We start from the raw sequence: 16,247 nt of genomic DNA, 5'->3' as shown, positions 1-16,247 counted from the left end.
GGGGGGTCCTTCCGTTCCGGGACCCACCACTGAAGTGCCCTGAAGACCCGTGGTGGGGGCCCCCGCCGCCGAATTACCGCCAAAGCGGGACCTGCCGCCGAAGCGCAGCCGGGTCTGCGGGGCACTTTGGTGGTGGGTCCTGGAACGGAAGGACCCCCCACCGCTGAATTACCGCCAAAGACCCAGCTGCGCTTCGGCGGGTCCCGCTTCAGCAGTAATTCGTCAGCGGGGGGGTCTTTCCGTCCTGGAGTGGAAGGACCCCCCGCCGGCAAAGACCGGGAGAGGAAGAAGCTCCGGGGGCCCGGGCCCCGCGAGAGTTTTCCAGGGCCCCCGGAGCGAGTGAAGGACCCTGTTCCACGGGCCCTGAAAAACTCTCGTGGGGGCCCCTGCGGGGCCTGGGGCAAATTGCCCCACTTGCCCCCCCCCGTCTGGGCGGCCCTGCTATATGCTTAAAACTCAAGAGAGGGAACCATGCAACAAAATTCAAATCAGAACATGTAAAGCTTGAAGGTGCTAGGATACTGGTTTGGCCCATAAAATTGGAAATCATTTGAAAAATCAGTATCTGGATCCAGATTTGGATTTCAAACAATCACATATTTCTGGATCTGAGATTTTAACTTGAGTCTCTCTCTACTTAATACAGAAAATATGTAGATTTGAGGCCAGATTCTCAATCCAAAGGAACTATGCCAGTTTTACAGCATCTGAAAATCTCACCTCTTGGAGGGGGAGAGAAAGGGGAGTGGGGGAGGAAGACTGAACATCATTGTTCTTCCCTTTACTGGGATTATTAGGTGCTAAAGAGAAACATGTAACATCCCAGCCTTGCTAGGTTTTTAGCCTATAGGTTACAGGGAGCAGCAGGGCACTTTTAGAGACCAGAACTCTCTTATCTCTCTTTTAGTTATAACCCATATTTCCTATAAGGGATACATTTCTAGTTTTCTTTATTTTTTAAACTCTAGTTGTTTTTTTCTTTATAGGTATAACTTGAAGTAACCCATCAGTGCTAAGCACACAGCCAACAGAAAAGGCGCAGGTATCTTGTGGGTACACTGGAGTAGATAAATTTAAAACAAAGGTTATAGAAACAAGATAGTTCAGGCTGATTTCTGTGCAACAAAAATGTAATGCTTCTTTTTGTGTTCTGATTTCTGCATTTGAACTGTCCTATACTGTGGGACTGCGAACATGCAGGGAACTGGAGTCAGGCTACTAATTTATTCCATGTAGACCATCAGGCAGACATAAGATAACAACGTAACAGTTGTTTGTTTCAAACCGGAACTCTAGAAGTGAAAGATTATTGCTAATTGAAATAGCCATCCAATCCTCTAAGGAAGTTTATCCGATATTCTGCTACTGCCTAGTGCCTGGGGGTTATAGATAGTCAGGCATGTTGCTTTTGAAATAAATGGCCAAATTCTGGGCTATTAAACCAGGGTAAATTTGGAGTAATTCTACTCATATCAATTAGTTACTCTGGACTGAGAATAAGGATGGTCCAGTGCCTAGCCTAGCACCTGGTCTGCATTTAAAAGATTTGCCAGCATGGTTATGTCCACTAGGAGTTTGAAAAAAATTACACCCATTACCAACACAGTTATACTGGCAAAACCTCGAGTGTAAATTCATTTATAGCAGCAAAAAATTCCTATTGCTGGGGCGGCTTATTTCATTAGGGCAACTGGTATAATCTATACTGGTTGCTTGAGATAAATGGGAGTTAGGTGCCAATGTGCATTTGAAAATCCCACTAGGCACCTATCTGCAGCTTTAGATGCCTAAATACCTTTAAAAATCTGGTCAAAAGGGTATGTCTACACTGCAATTAAAAACCCATGGCTGGTCCATGCCAGCTGACTTGGACTCACACTAAGGGGCTGTTTAATTGCAGTGTACATGTTCAGGCTTGGGCTGGAGGCTCGGATCTGGGACCCTGTGAGGTGGGAGGGTCCAGAGCTTGGACGGCAGCCTGAGCCTGAATGTCGACACTGCAATTAAACAGGCCTTTAGCCTGAGCCCCGAGAGCCCGATCAGCTGGCACAGGACAGCTGCAGGTGTATAATTGCAATGTAGACATGCCCTAAGTGACTTAGGAGACCAATTCTCATTGAAAGTCAATGGAATTTAGGCTAAGTGTCTTAGTCACTTTTGAAAATAAAACATAGGCTCTTAAGTCATGTAGACTTGCAACACTGAGCAGAGCAATACCTAAACACCTTTAAAAATCTGGACCTTGCTGTGCCTCAGTTCCCCATCTCTAAAATGGGGACAATAGCACTGACCTCCTTCCCAGAGGTGTTAAGACAATAAATGTATTATAGATTGCATGTATTATATCACTCAGATACTGCGATAATGGGGGGACTTAGGTAAAGATAAATTTATCTTATGTATAAGTTAGATTTTAACTGTAAACATAATCAAAAACAGCATTTGGTACTGTGTGTTCTTGTCCTATTTTTATGCCCTCCTCAATCAGCTCTCTCACGAATTGCTGTAGCAGTGGAGGTTGGTGTGGCCTTAAATAGGGAATGTAGACAGTGTCCTTCAAAATGGTGTGAATTTCGCATGTAATTTGGGATGAATTAGTTTCAATGCACTTCTGACAGGTAGCGTATTAGGAAGATGTATACATAAGTACTCAGTGCTCCTCTGTTCCAGTTGTACTATAGTAACACGCAAGTCTGCATGTGGGTCCACTTCTAAATTAATCACTTGATTTTATGGAGCATTGCATGGTATTTTCACCAATTAGCATCTGACAGCAATTAGTTAAGGACTACATGGGTATGTAAGAAAAAGTGGAATATGATCTATTTTGTAGTCACTGGCTCACCATTTGATAGTAATGCCCTTGGAGGTTTCGGATAGTAACCAGCAGTTTCCAAGCTATTTGAGGAAAATCGGGTAAATCTATAATCCAGTGGTAAATCTGAAAGAAAGAAACATATCAAGTTCTGATTACTTACACGGCCCCCTATCACATCCAAAAAAAGCCTGTGATGAATAGAAGTACATTTTTTTTTCTTAAATCTTTGAGCTTGTGTGCTCATTGGTATTAGAACTGAATCGGACAGCATGACTACGTACTTGTTTGAAATCTTCAGCCACCTTACACATTGGCATTAAGGAGTTTACTTAACTTCAGTTTGATACTGGTAGCTTTGTTCCTCGATCACTGTGGTAATACACAGTCACAAGAATGCTAAAAATTGTTTTAATACAAAACCAAACATTTGCAGCATCTACCATCTAGGAACAATTATAAATTCATGCTCAGAATCATCACTCCTCTGTCTTATTTCAACAGTCTGATCCTCAGAAAGTTACCATTCCAAAACAAGCAAGAAGAAATTATGAATATCATCAGTTCTTGTTTCGCAGCTATTGTTGTGAGACTCTCAAAATACACCCAAATTTAGATAGGGTTGCACAGAGGTTTTGGAGGCCCTGGGCAAAATCTTAAATTGAGGCCCTCACCCTTCCAAAAAACGTTACCATTGAGACAAGAGTTAAAAAGAGAGGGCTCAGACCTGTGGGGTTACTACCTTCCCTGAGGGGATGGGGGAATGTTGCCCTGCGGACATCTGGGAGTCCATGCCTGGTCCTGCCTCTCTTGGAGTTCTGGTCCCACTGCTAGCGGGAAGGGTATCCCTGATCCAGCTCCTACCTTTCATTATTTTGGGGGCTCTCTCAAGGGGGAGGACTCAGGTCAAATGGTCCCTTTTGCCCTGCCCCCCATTATTCTCCTCCTCCCCCACATCAGCCTTGACCTTAGATATTTTTTCAGTCTGACTTAATAAAATTTTCATTTTCTATCAGGGCTTCCTAGGAATCTGAATTTCTGACTGGGCAGGGGTTAATCATCATTCTGATTGTATGAAGAATGTTGAATAGATGAAAATATCTCTCTACTGTGTAAAAGCTCTCTTTTCTGCATCCTTGCTATTTAATCCTACTGCTAGCTAAGCCTTTCTCAGCGGTGTTCATATTTAATTAGAAACAGAAAAATAAATAGGAAAGGGTACAAAGTCCTCTTCTATTAACAAGAAAATGGTGCTTTCCTACCATTCAAAATTAAAGAAACCAGAGCTAAATTTTAGCTCTTCAGTGTATTCGCTGGTAAGGAAAAGAGTTACCAGTTAAACTTATCTCTGAACAGTTGAGTTACAAAACGGACAAGTCTCATTTTGGAGTGTGGTAGGAGTGAGGTGGAATTTTTTTGTTTTGTTATCCAAGTTTTAGCTGATCTGCTTCTGTGAAACACAAACAAATTCTCAGCCAACAATAGAAAGCTCAGCTCTGACTCACAATCAGTCTATAAGCAGATAGAGAGGCAGCATTCAGATCCATAGCTTTAAGGTTATACTCAACCAGGGGTAAAATTAACACATTAGTATTTTGATCCATTCTAGAAACTATTAATAAAATCATATGTATTACGTTACATAGTTGAAATTTAGTAGTACCCCACATTTTGAGAGTGTAAGACCAAATTCTGCCTTCACTGACAACCCATGTAGTCTTAATAAGTACCTAGCAGAGAATACAAAGAGTCATTGAAGGCAGATATTGACCTAGTATGTGTAACAGAGCTGTTATAACAACTAATGTCTAGAAAAGTAAACTTTGTATACATAGTATCAGAGGGGTAGCCGTGTTAGTCTGGTTCTGTAGAAGCAGCAAAGAATCCTGTGGCACCTTATAGACTTCACCCACGAAAGCTCATGCTGCAAAACGTCTGTTAGTCTATAAGGTGCCACAGGATTCTTTGCTGCTTTTGTATACATATTTTACTGAAGAATAATTAACTTTACAGAGACTGTTATTGCACACATACCACAAAATTCAGATTCAGAATTATATATCAAAGTTACAGTTAAACCATATAAATAAGAGAAAACAATTATAGAAAATAATAGAGAATTATAAAAGCAGTAGTAGAGGGAGAAAAAAGGAGCACAGGTAAAGCAGAAAAGAAATATAGGTTTTAAGATGAGATTGAATTGCAATTAAACTGTATTACTAAGAACAGCTTTGTTGTTTTGATGGAACAGTCATGATGGCACAAGATACCTCAGTCAAGATTTCCTCCACAAAGGGGAAAGTATTTACAGTAATAGTAAGTATTAAATGCATTTTGTGCCTTTAATTAGAAAGGAATGCTTTGTCAAGGATTAAATAATTAGGCCCAACTGTTGCCTTAATTTGCAGTACATACCATACCATCCCTCCACACTTCCTGACTGGGGCTGCTGACACTGACAACAATCCTGCTTTTGGAAAGCAGAATTCTTACACAATTCAACACCCTGTTGCTCTGAGGACCAGAGCAGTCAGAGTGGAGGATATGCATCATCCAAATGTGCAGATGCAAACAAACCTGGTGCCCTCTTGTTTGGGGCGGGGAGGGCGTTCCAAAGGGTGGATGGGATTTTCTTTATGTTCCAGTCCTTATTTTAGACAGGATGATAGAGTTGCATTTATTTTTTCAGGCTCTGGTATCCTGGCCCAATTCCAACTCAGGTATTTAATTCTGTCTTTCTGTGTTCACCCTACAGATGGATAGATATAATGGTACTCACTTCCTGTCCCTAAACTGTTCGTTGTGCCATATATTTACTTTTTGTTTTTATAATGAATTGCATCAAAAATTGTTCCTTCTGTCATCCCGGATGTCTTTAACATACACAATCAATCATCCAACCAACCAAGCAATCATTGAGATACTCATTCACTGTATGTCCTTCTCTTCTGTCTCCTTTTCCTCTGCACTCCTTGTTTACTATAGTGTTGGTTTTTTTTAAGTTTGCCTAAATTTTCAGTCACCTGTTTTCCTTCTGGTTGTGAAACTACCCTTGTAACATGGCTTGATAACCCAAGATGTGGCTCTCATAGAATCATAGAACTGGAAGGGACCTCAAGAGGTCATCTAGTCCAGTCCCCTGCACTCAAGGCAGGACTAAGTATTATCTAGACCATCCCTGACAGGTGTTTGGCTAACCTGCTCTTACAAAAGGTCCATTGATGGAGATTCCACAACCTGCATAGGCAATTTATTCCAGTGCTTAACCACCCAGACAGTTAGGAAGTTTTTCTTAATGTCCAACCTAAACCTCCCTTGCAATTTAAGTCCATTGCTTCTTGTCCTATCCTCAGAGGTTAAGAAAAACAATTTGTCTCCCTCCCCATTGTAACAACCTTTTACATACTTGAAAACTGTTAATATGTCCCCTCTTAGTCTTCTCTTTTCCAAACTAAACAAACCCAATTTTTTCAATCTTCCCTCACAGGTCATGTTTTCTAGACCTTTAATCTTTTTTGTTGCTCTTCTATGGACTTTCTCCAATTTATCCACAACTTTCCTGAAATGTGGTGCCCAGAACTGGACACAATACTCCAGTTGAGGCCTAATCAGTATGGAGTAGACTGGAAGAATTACTTCTCGTGTCTTGCTTACAATACTCCTGCTAATACATCCCAGAATGATATTTGCTTTTCCTTTCAACAGTGTTCACTGTTGATGCATATTTAGGTTGTGATCCACTATGTCCCCCAGATCCCTCACCGCAGTACTCCTTGCAGTCATTTCCCATTTTGTATGTGTGCAACTGACTGTTCCTTCCTAAGTGGAGTACTTTGCATTTGTCCTTATTGATTTTCATCCTATGTACTTCAGACCATTTCTCCAGTTTGTCCAGATAACTTTGAATTTTAATCCTAACTTGTAAAGCAGTTGCAACCCCTCCCAGCTTGGTATCATCCACAAACTTTATAAGTGTACTTTGCATGACATTATCTAAATAATTGATGAACATATTGAACAGAACTGAACCGAGAACTGATCCCTGTGAGACCCCACTCATTATGCCCTTCCAGCATGACTGTGAACCAGTGATAACTACTCTCTGGGAATGATTTTCCAACCAGTTATGCACCCACTGTATAGTAGCTCCATCTAGGTTGTATTTCCCTAGTTTGTTTATGAGAAGGTCATGCGAGACTGTATCAAAAGCCTTACTAAAGTCAAGATATACCACATCTACTGCTTCCCTCCATCCACAAGGCTTGTTACCCTGTCAAAGAAAGCTATCAGGTTGGTTTGACACAATTTGTTCTTGACAAATCCATGCTGACTGTTATTTATCACCTTATTATCTTCTAGGTGTTTGCAAATTGATTGCTTCATTATTTGCTCTCAAGCCATATCACAGGGGCAGTGCCACAGCTGCTATCTAGTTTTGCCAGTTTCATAGACTCACAGAAATGTAGGACCAGAAGGGTCCTCAATAGGTCATCTAGTCCAGTCCCCTGCACTGAGGCAGGGTTAAGTATTATCTAGATAGTCACTGACAGGTGTTTGCTTAACCTGCTCTTAAAAACTCCAGTGACTGAGATTCCACAATCTCCCTAGGTAATTTGTTCTAGTGTTTAGCTACCCTGACAGTAAGCAAGTTTTTCCTAATGTCTAATCTAAATCTCCCTAATGCAATTTAAGTCCATTGCTTCTTGTCCTGTTCTCAGTGGATAAGGAGAACAATTTATCACCCTCCTCTTTATAACAACCATTTATACTTACTTAAAGACTGTTATCATGTCCCCCCTCACTCTTCTCTCTCCTGACTAAATAAGATTTATTTTATTTGTGTGCCTAGCTTAAATTCTAGACATTTACAAATGTATGTGGTCAACAATTTCAAATCGGGGTGCCTAAAATTAGGCTCCTAAATCCATATTTAGGTTTCTAAATATAAATGTTGTGAATTTCAACGATATTGAGTTTCTGCAGCTCCCACTGGCTTCAATGGGATTTGTAAATTAGCAATTCTGAAAATAAGGCCAAATGTATATTTAGGTGCCTAACTCTGGAATTTTAGGAGCCTTACTTCTGGCAGTCAGGGTTGAACATTTTGTCCAAAATCTAATTTATAGTAAATAAACAATTACAAATGAATGCCCGTATAAATCACAGAGACTATAATCAGAGACACACATGAATAAATAAATAATGAAATAAAGCCCTGACACTGCCCCCCAAACTTCATCTCTCTCTCTTCCCAAAGAACTCAGGTGAAAAGGTGGGATATTTTTTGTAGACTATACTGGACTATTCCAGACCAGAGGAGGGAGTAAATTCCAGAATCAAGGAGCCTGGTGTATTAACTGGGTCTGCCAATTTACCCTAATGTTGAGCTCAACTGTGAAAAGTGAGTTAAAGTTCATAAAATGTCACAATAACCTATAACAATGAATGTGGAGAAAAGATGCAAAAGAGAGACAAAGAGACTAGGTTCATCCAAACAAAAAGGCCTACTGATATAATTCAAGGACTGTTTTAAAATCATGCCTAGTAAACAAGAGAAGTGTGTGACCAGAAATCAGTGACTCAAAATCGGCGTGTTGGAAATTACTCCTAACTGGTGGACAAAATAGTGAGGAAGCGGGCTATTCTACTCATCAGTCCCTTTTGGGGTCCTTTGAGGGGGGGAGGGAAATAAGGACAGATGGAGGCAAAGCAGAGGGGTGCTCTGGCTGACTGAAAGACAAGAGAAGGGGAAGGAGCAAGTCTCATCATCATGGCTGCCACCCCCAACTTCTCCTGGGACTTTAGAACTTCACTGTTATAATCCTGAGAGATGTACTGACCGGACTGGACCATAGAGAGGGACTCAGATGACACTGCCACCTCCACTGGCTTTGGCTAAATCCCAAACATCACCTGGGATGTGAAACTTTGTTTCTCTGCCACTCCTGCCATGTGTCCTTTTTCTTCCTCACCTTATTTCTTCTTTTTCCTACCCTTCTCCTTTTTGCCTTTCTGTAAGAGTCTGGATTAGGCTGCCAAGACTGTATATTTTGCAACACTGCTGAAAGCCTGAGATCAGAAAGGCAGCAAAATGTAATACCCTAAATAGACTGATGCTTGTACAAATTTGCCAGATTTCAGAGTGGCTAATAAGACTGTGCTGTGCCCGTGTTTTTCCAGGCTTCAAGTGAAAATCAACACTAGAGACAGAGGCTGCATATTCTATTTTTGCTGGTCTTTTCTTTCCCATTGTGTGTGTATGTTTTGTCTTGTCTTTTAGGAAACAGGATTGGACTTTAACAATAGCAATAATTACAGCTCCAGCCCATCTCAACCAACTTTTTCTCTTTTCCCCGAAAGGACAGTTTTTACCATCTTTAATACTATCAAAGAGACCGTTAAATATGGAGGGGGAGAGAACAAGGGGAAGTTCCTTCTAAAAGCTCACTCCAGCTACAGGGAGAGGGAACAAGGGATGGTGTTGAAATGAAAGCTTTACTTAATACTTTACATTTCATGTTTTAACTGTTTTCCCCTTATTTTTCTGTATCTTCAATAAAAGATAAAAATGAGGTTTAATGGTGTGTTTGCCATGGCACTACGTGGGCTGAGGTCTCTGTCAGTTGGAAGACAGGATACTGGGCTAGATGGACCATTGGTCTGACCCAGGGTGGCTGTTCTGATGTTCTGTATACCAACCCCCAAACCTTGTTTAATACTGTTTAAGGATGGACAGTAACTGGGTTAAGTTAATACCTTTGATGCTCAAGGCCCATATATTCCATCTAAATTAATACAACAGGCCTTCTCCCAGAGCATCCTTCCAGCAGCCCCTCTTACTGCACTAATGGGGGTCCATCTTAAGGGCCCTTACCAATCATAAGAGCACCAGTACTACACAGGACAAAAAGCTGCTTCAGGTAAGCAGCTCCCAAACCCACAGATAACCACAGGAAAGGACACAGGCTGACAAAACCAGAGAGAATGAAAATGAAGGCAAACTACAATGCACACTGTCGTACAGATATAGCAGAGAGTACAGGGGGAGAGGAGAATGGAAACTACTATGAATGAATTCCATAGTGACTGTTTTATTGTATGAGTAACTGTGGACAGTCAGGGATATACATTTTTCCACTTTGTTACAGGCAACAAATCTCTAGAGCCAGCCCTGAGAACAGCTGAAGGACAGATGGGTTGAATTTCTAGTCTGCTGATGGCCCAGATTAAATTACTGCCTCTTGGCTCTACTTTTGACAGCTTCTAAAATATCAAAAAAGTAAAAAAAAACAAAACCCCAAAGCAGGAATTTCTCAGCATCTTTATAATGTACCAGAAATGAAGGATTATAGAGAATTTGTTGACACATTTGCCCTTTGCTCCTTAACTCCTTCACTTTGGCTGTCAACTTTGAGTCTCTCCCAAGAGTAAAATTGACAAGAAGCAACATGAATATGACCTGTGTGTGTGTGTGTCGGGGGGCTGCGGTTGGGAGTGGGAGGGGGCGGAGATTTTTTTATGGCAGGAATTTTTTTTTATCAGCAGGCTCAACCTTATAACTTTGCTGATATTTATTGATAGATTAGTTTTTAGAAACAAACACTGAACACAAAAACTTCTTCAAAAGGTAACAAGATGTATAATGGCTTGCAACAATGTGACATCATGCATGTCAAACACAAAGCAATGTATTTTGTGAAAAGGCTAGGTGTTAAGGTTAGGGTTGTCTATCTACTGCTCACACAAACACTGGACCAACTTCTCAAATAAGGTCACCTACATGGCACCAATAACTTTTGTTCATGCACCCCTTGCATGTGTAAAACTTATTTTTGTGTATGAAAATTAACATTTGCTTGCACTAAGCATGAACAAGTACTAACCCAGAGGATAATCAATTCTGCACATTCAAAAACTCATTTGTTCATGCAAATATAGGTTTTACATGGGCAACAGATGGAAAATACATTTTTGGAGATGAAAAAAAGGTACCCACATTTGAAAATGTAGCCCTTTGTGTTAATGAAAGTTATACTATACATAAATGGGATATTGTCACCCATTACCACTAGTATAAAAACATCACTTTATGTATAGCAAAAACAGGAGGAAACTTGCAGTTTTATTCCTTCCACCTCTTCCTCTCCCTCCCCGCAGTTATGCAATATTTTAGTATTTCCTTGTTTGGGTAAATTATGCATTTGTGAAAAAGGTCTGGATTGAGCTTTTTACAAAGTGAAATCTACGGGTACTTTTTCTCTAAGGAACAGATTTCTCCATAGATTGGGCAGTGAGAATGAATCTTTCTACATATTTAGATAATGGCATACAGAATACACTTATAAAGTTTGCGGATGGTACCAAGCTCGGAGGGTTCACCAGGTTTGTCTGATGAGATGCTCATTGTTCATGTTTGCACTACCCTCTAGATAGCTACTAATTTTTCTCATATTATTTGTTCCATTATTTTACAAGGGGTAAAAGTCAGATTTAAGGGATGGTAACAGCCAGGTGACTTAATTCCTATATTTATTTATTGTTTAAAATCAGCACTGCTTTTGCATTATGGAAGAGAGATTCAGGAAATCTGGCTTCAGTTTCTGACTGCGACCCACTCACTTGCTGGATGGCACTGGGAAAATCACATCATCTCTGTCCCCCACCTTCCTCCTGAAGTTAATGGTCAGTAAGAAGTAGATCGGGCAGACACTAATTTTTGTCCTTTCAGTTCAGATTGCCCAAAGGATGCCAGTTAGTGCCAATGGTGATGGTGGTTTTTGCAATGTGAACTAGGAACTGGACTGCAGTTTACTTTCATTTAATTATTTATCCAAACGAGGGTTGAGGTAATGAAATCCTCTTTCATTTCACTTAATTGAGAAAGGGGGATACATTTCTGGGAAAACCAACAGAAGATATTTTATCATGACTCTATATATCTCTCTTCTTTACTCCCAAATCAGCTGTGGTAAGTGCAAAGTTCAAGTGAACTGTGACTAACACTGCTAACTCTGTAAGTAACCTTAGCAACTTGATCATTACCATGAACCAACTAACTAACTAATGACAGCATTCACACATTTTAAGGTCAACTTGTGATAACCTAGTCTGACCCCCTGAATAATTCAGGCCACAGAACCTCAACCAGTCATTTCTGCATTCCCATAGTTAGTTTACTTAGAGAACATGGATTATCATAGTAATAGTGCTGCAAATGCCATGGTAATGATTAAGTTTTGAACAGTGATCACTGTAAGTGAAATTCCACTTATTAAGATGGAAACATTCATTACAGTGCCTAGGGTCCGCTGCTAACATATTTTAGATCAGCGTTTTTCAAATCGTGGGTCGTCACACAGTACTGGGTTGCGGCATGTCAGGCACTGGGCCTTGTTCTGGTCAACACCACTGACCAGGATGTTAAAAGTCCAGTCAGCAGTGCTGCCTACCTAAGGCAGGCTAGTGCCTACCTTTTCCAACACCGTGCTGCACCCCTGAAGCAGGCAGTAGCGGGTCCAGATTCTAGGCAGGGGGGCCACAGGACTCCACACGCTGCCCCCGCCCCGAGCACTGGCTCTGCACTGGTGAACCGGCCAATGGGAACTGGGGGCAGAGGGGAGCAGTGCCTGCGGGCGTGACTCACGTGGAGCTGTTTGCGCACCTCTGCCTAGGAGCTGGACTTGCTGCTGGTCACTTCTGAAAGACTGCCTCTGCACTCCCCTTGCACCGCTGCCCAAGAGCTGCCCAAGGTAAGTCTGTGCCCCAACCCCACACCTCAATCCCCTGCCCCAGCCCTGAGCCCCCCACACCTGGAGCCACCTCCTGCACCCCAAAGCTTTCATTCCTGGCCCCAGCCCAAAGCCCTGACTCCCTCCTGCACCCCAACCCTCTGACCCAGCCCTTAGCCCCTCCCACACCTGAAACCCCTCATCCACAGCTCCGTTGGGTCGCGGGCATCAACAATTTTCTTCAACTAGGTCGCCAGAAAAAAAGTTTTAAAACCACTGTTTTAGGTGATGCCAATGGATACCACATTTATTAAGAGGTTGATAGGGATCTCTGAATCCTTATCAGTCACTGTGTGCTGGTACATCTCACAAACCAGTCAGATCAGAGTCACAGGCTGTTTATTTATTTATTTTAAAGTTGTTGGCATTGCAGCCCCATATCCACAGAGAAAGAAAATGTATTATTCTGAGTGATTAGTAAAAGATTCAAGTAAATGCATACAAGACTATTATAACCTAATCTAGACACAAGGCCTGCTTGGGTAAACTTAAGTATTAAGTCTCAATCCTTTCTGAGATTTCCTAGGAACAACCTGGTATATTAAACCAAAATAATCCTAAATAAGCTCTGCAGATGGGAAGGTATTTTTCCAATAAAAAACACAGTCTGAGATAAAAACAGACTTCTTCTGAAGTATATGGAGGAAAGTTATGAATCATTTTGCACTATTGACCCATACAGGCAAAGCCAACATTTTTTTACCCTGATACTACAGCAGCGTCATGGGGAACAGGAAGCTATGCAAAAAACAGAACTTCCTTCTCCTTTCCTTTTCTGAGGTCAATGCCATTCCAGTCAATAGGGCAAACAAAACTGTTACAACTTTAAACAGTCAAGAGCAGGGGGAATTTGTAACTCCATCCAAAAATATCCTCCAGATTATTATACAGAAATCCCCATCAACTAGATAGATACTTCAATGTACCCTGTAACTGTGGACTTTATTTTGAAAAAAGTAAAAATCCTGTCACTCTAACAGGAAATTATTAAATGAGGAAATCATTCAGGAAGGCCTTAGAAAGGTTGATCAAAAGGCTGAATAGTGGCAAGTCCTGAAACCATTTGCCCATAACGTAGAGTTTTATCTCCAGGTGATATTATTATACAGCTAGGGACAAATCCTCAGATGATGTAAATGGTTCTAGTTCTAATGGAGCTATGATGAAGGTTTACACCAGCTGACAATCTGCCCCACATAGTGCCACCTTTGCTTAGATTTAAAAGTTGTTGAAGAAAAAGGTGGAAAATATTCCATTTTTAAATAAAAATGAGTTTGAAGACAAAAGTAGTAAATGGTGTTACTGGAATAACATGCTTAGATGAACTGTCATTGCAGAATGAGGGAACTGCCAGATGATCTACTGGGAGCTGTATGCAGTGTTGTTGTAACTGTGTTGGTCCCATTATGCATCCGACGAAGTGGGTATTCACCCACGAAAGCTCATGTTCCAATACGTCTGTTAGTCTATAAGGTGCCACAGGACTCTTTGCTGCTTTTGACATGTAATGCAAGACAACCAAACATGGAAATGGACTGGGGTATGACAGTATATGGAAATAAGACAGCCAGCCAAGCAGAATGTAGATCCTGTTTTTCTCTCCAAAGATGTACTGTGGGGAAAAAGGTGGAATGGCCAAGGAGCAGACTGGTCCAAAAGGAACATTCTCCCTCACACTTTCCATCTCCTACATAATTCAAATTCTGTGCAAATGATGAGGTTTAATTAAGAGATAAATTTCTTCAGTATATTTCTTGTTTGGGATATATATAAATGAAAAGAGGAATTAAAATGAACTAATATAACTAAATATAGAATAAAATGAGTCAAATGAAAATTAGAAAACAACAACATTCTCTTAATGATCTGTATGGTAAAAAAAATAGAGAGAAGAAAGTTCTTTTAAAACCTTGTATTTTTCTATCTTTATCTGGCTTTAAATGCTTGAATGAGTCAGCCTGTAGAACTGCTTAACAAGGTTTTAATGGTGGACACTAAAAACTCAACTGCAGGCACTAAGGCAGTGTCTGAGCATCGAGCGATGGGGGGAAAATGAAGTTGAATGTTTGAAACCTAAGGCCAGGTCTACACGTGGAAGGCTTTGCAGGTACACTACACTGGCACACTATGGTTCCAACTCATACCAGCAAAAGAGTGATATAGATTATTTCAGCCCACCCCCAAGCAAAATAATTTATACCAACAAATGCACTGTTTGTCAGTAGAACTGAATCTATGCTAGGACCTTTTGCCAGCACACTGCATCTCATTGCTGACTGACATATCAATGCTGCAAAAGACTATAACCCACACCTGGCCTAAGTAAGAGTTTCACTGTTCCATGGGATTGTTAGTGGACTTTGTCTTGCTGGAGATGGATGAAGCTGGAGAAACTGCAAGCAGACAATCTGTAAACTTCAGGTAGGATGCTGTGCGGATGCAGACTGATAGTCAACTTCTGGTCAGGGGCCAGAGCACAGGTAGACGGCAAAGTGGTATACAGGTATGAATGTCCAGGGGGCTTACGGGAAAGAACTGGAGGACCATAAGGTCGGGATAGCTGTGACTGCCTGTGCCTGTGTATTTTTATTGCAGTTACCTCAGAGTAGCAATACATGTTAATAGGTACCTTGGGTTCTTCCCTTCAGCTCAGGGAGTGATGGCTGCCTTGCCTTGTGGCATTGATAGGCTGTGGATGTGTGAACACAGAGCATGTTAAGGGAAAAAACAGTAGCTGAGCATGAGTTAGGTCTGCAGTGAAGACTTAATTGTAGAAAGTAATTGTAAGAGAGTGGCAGACCCTCTCAGCCGGGTTGGGACCCTGCAGGGGAATGCTGATTGGGGCAGGTGTGGTTCATTAATGCTACCCTGGATATAAGGGAAGTAGGAGTAGACTGCTAGATTGTGATTGAGAAGCCATAAAGGGAGAAATCCTAAACAAGAGTCATGACTGGGAGAAGCTTTGTCCTCGAGTTGTTTTGAGTTATCTTGTTAATCAAGGAGGGGTGAGCTGTACACCAACCCACAGTATGTACGTTCTATGATAGGACGGGATAAAGGCTGTAACCATTCCCAGTAACATTTTAGGAGAAAAACAATTCTTCAAGTCCGGTTAAAGGATATGCACCATCCTACAGCTCTGGGATCCAGTCAGGACCCAATTACAGCCTGAAAATGAAATTATACTGCCTGAGTTAAAGGATAACATTAAAGTGGAAATAACTGAGTGTTTCTCCCTCCTTAATGAGTTGCCCATATGTTTACCCCTTTAATCGTTTAGAGGTGGCTATGCTTTGACATGTCACAGTGCAGAAGAAAGATTACAGGAACATTTCTGTCAGTCACTGGCGAGGAAGTAATCTTTAGGGTTATGCATGATTTAACAAGACCTCCAGGGGCACAAGTCAATACATCTGTATGGGGCCAAAAGGATTTAATAAGGATTTAATACAAACAAAAGGAAACCTACTGTTTATGTTCAAAGTAATTCTCAAAGAATCATACCAAATAGTTCAACAATTTTCTTTAATAAGGTGACCCAAGGACTCTTTACAAGCCAGTTTTAATGTACATTTGCTTTTATCAAAAAGCAGTTTATTGTGGTTTTCAGCACTAGTATACCAGTAAATAAATAGTAAAATTAA

The 16,247-nt window shown here is 41.1% G+C and overlaps 1 protein-coding gene across 1 annotated transcript in view; it reads right to left on the bottom strand.

The window, feature by feature from the left end:
* LOC123366466 (dermatan-sulfate epimerase) overlaps positions 1–16,247 on the bottom strand; it is a 275,329-nt gene that overhangs the window by 67,039 nt on the left and 192,043 nt on the right. The window contains exon 12 of the mRNA XM_045009972.1: positions 2,846–2,941. Coding sequence (XP_044865907.1) covers positions 2,846–2,941 — 96 coding nt within the window. The remainder of the gene's footprint in view (positions 1–2,845; positions 2,942–16,247) is intronic.

This window comes from Mauremys mutica, chromosome 3 (assembly GCF_020497125.1).
Source record: "Mauremys mutica isolate MM-2020 ecotype Southern chromosome 3, ASM2049712v1, whole genome shotgun sequence".
In the NCBI taxonomy this organism is placed as follows: domain Eukaryota; kingdom Metazoa; phylum Chordata; order Testudines; family Geoemydidae; genus Mauremys; species Mauremys mutica.
Note: the sequence above shows the minus strand (reverse complement) of the source record. Positions and strands in the feature narration are given on the sequence as shown.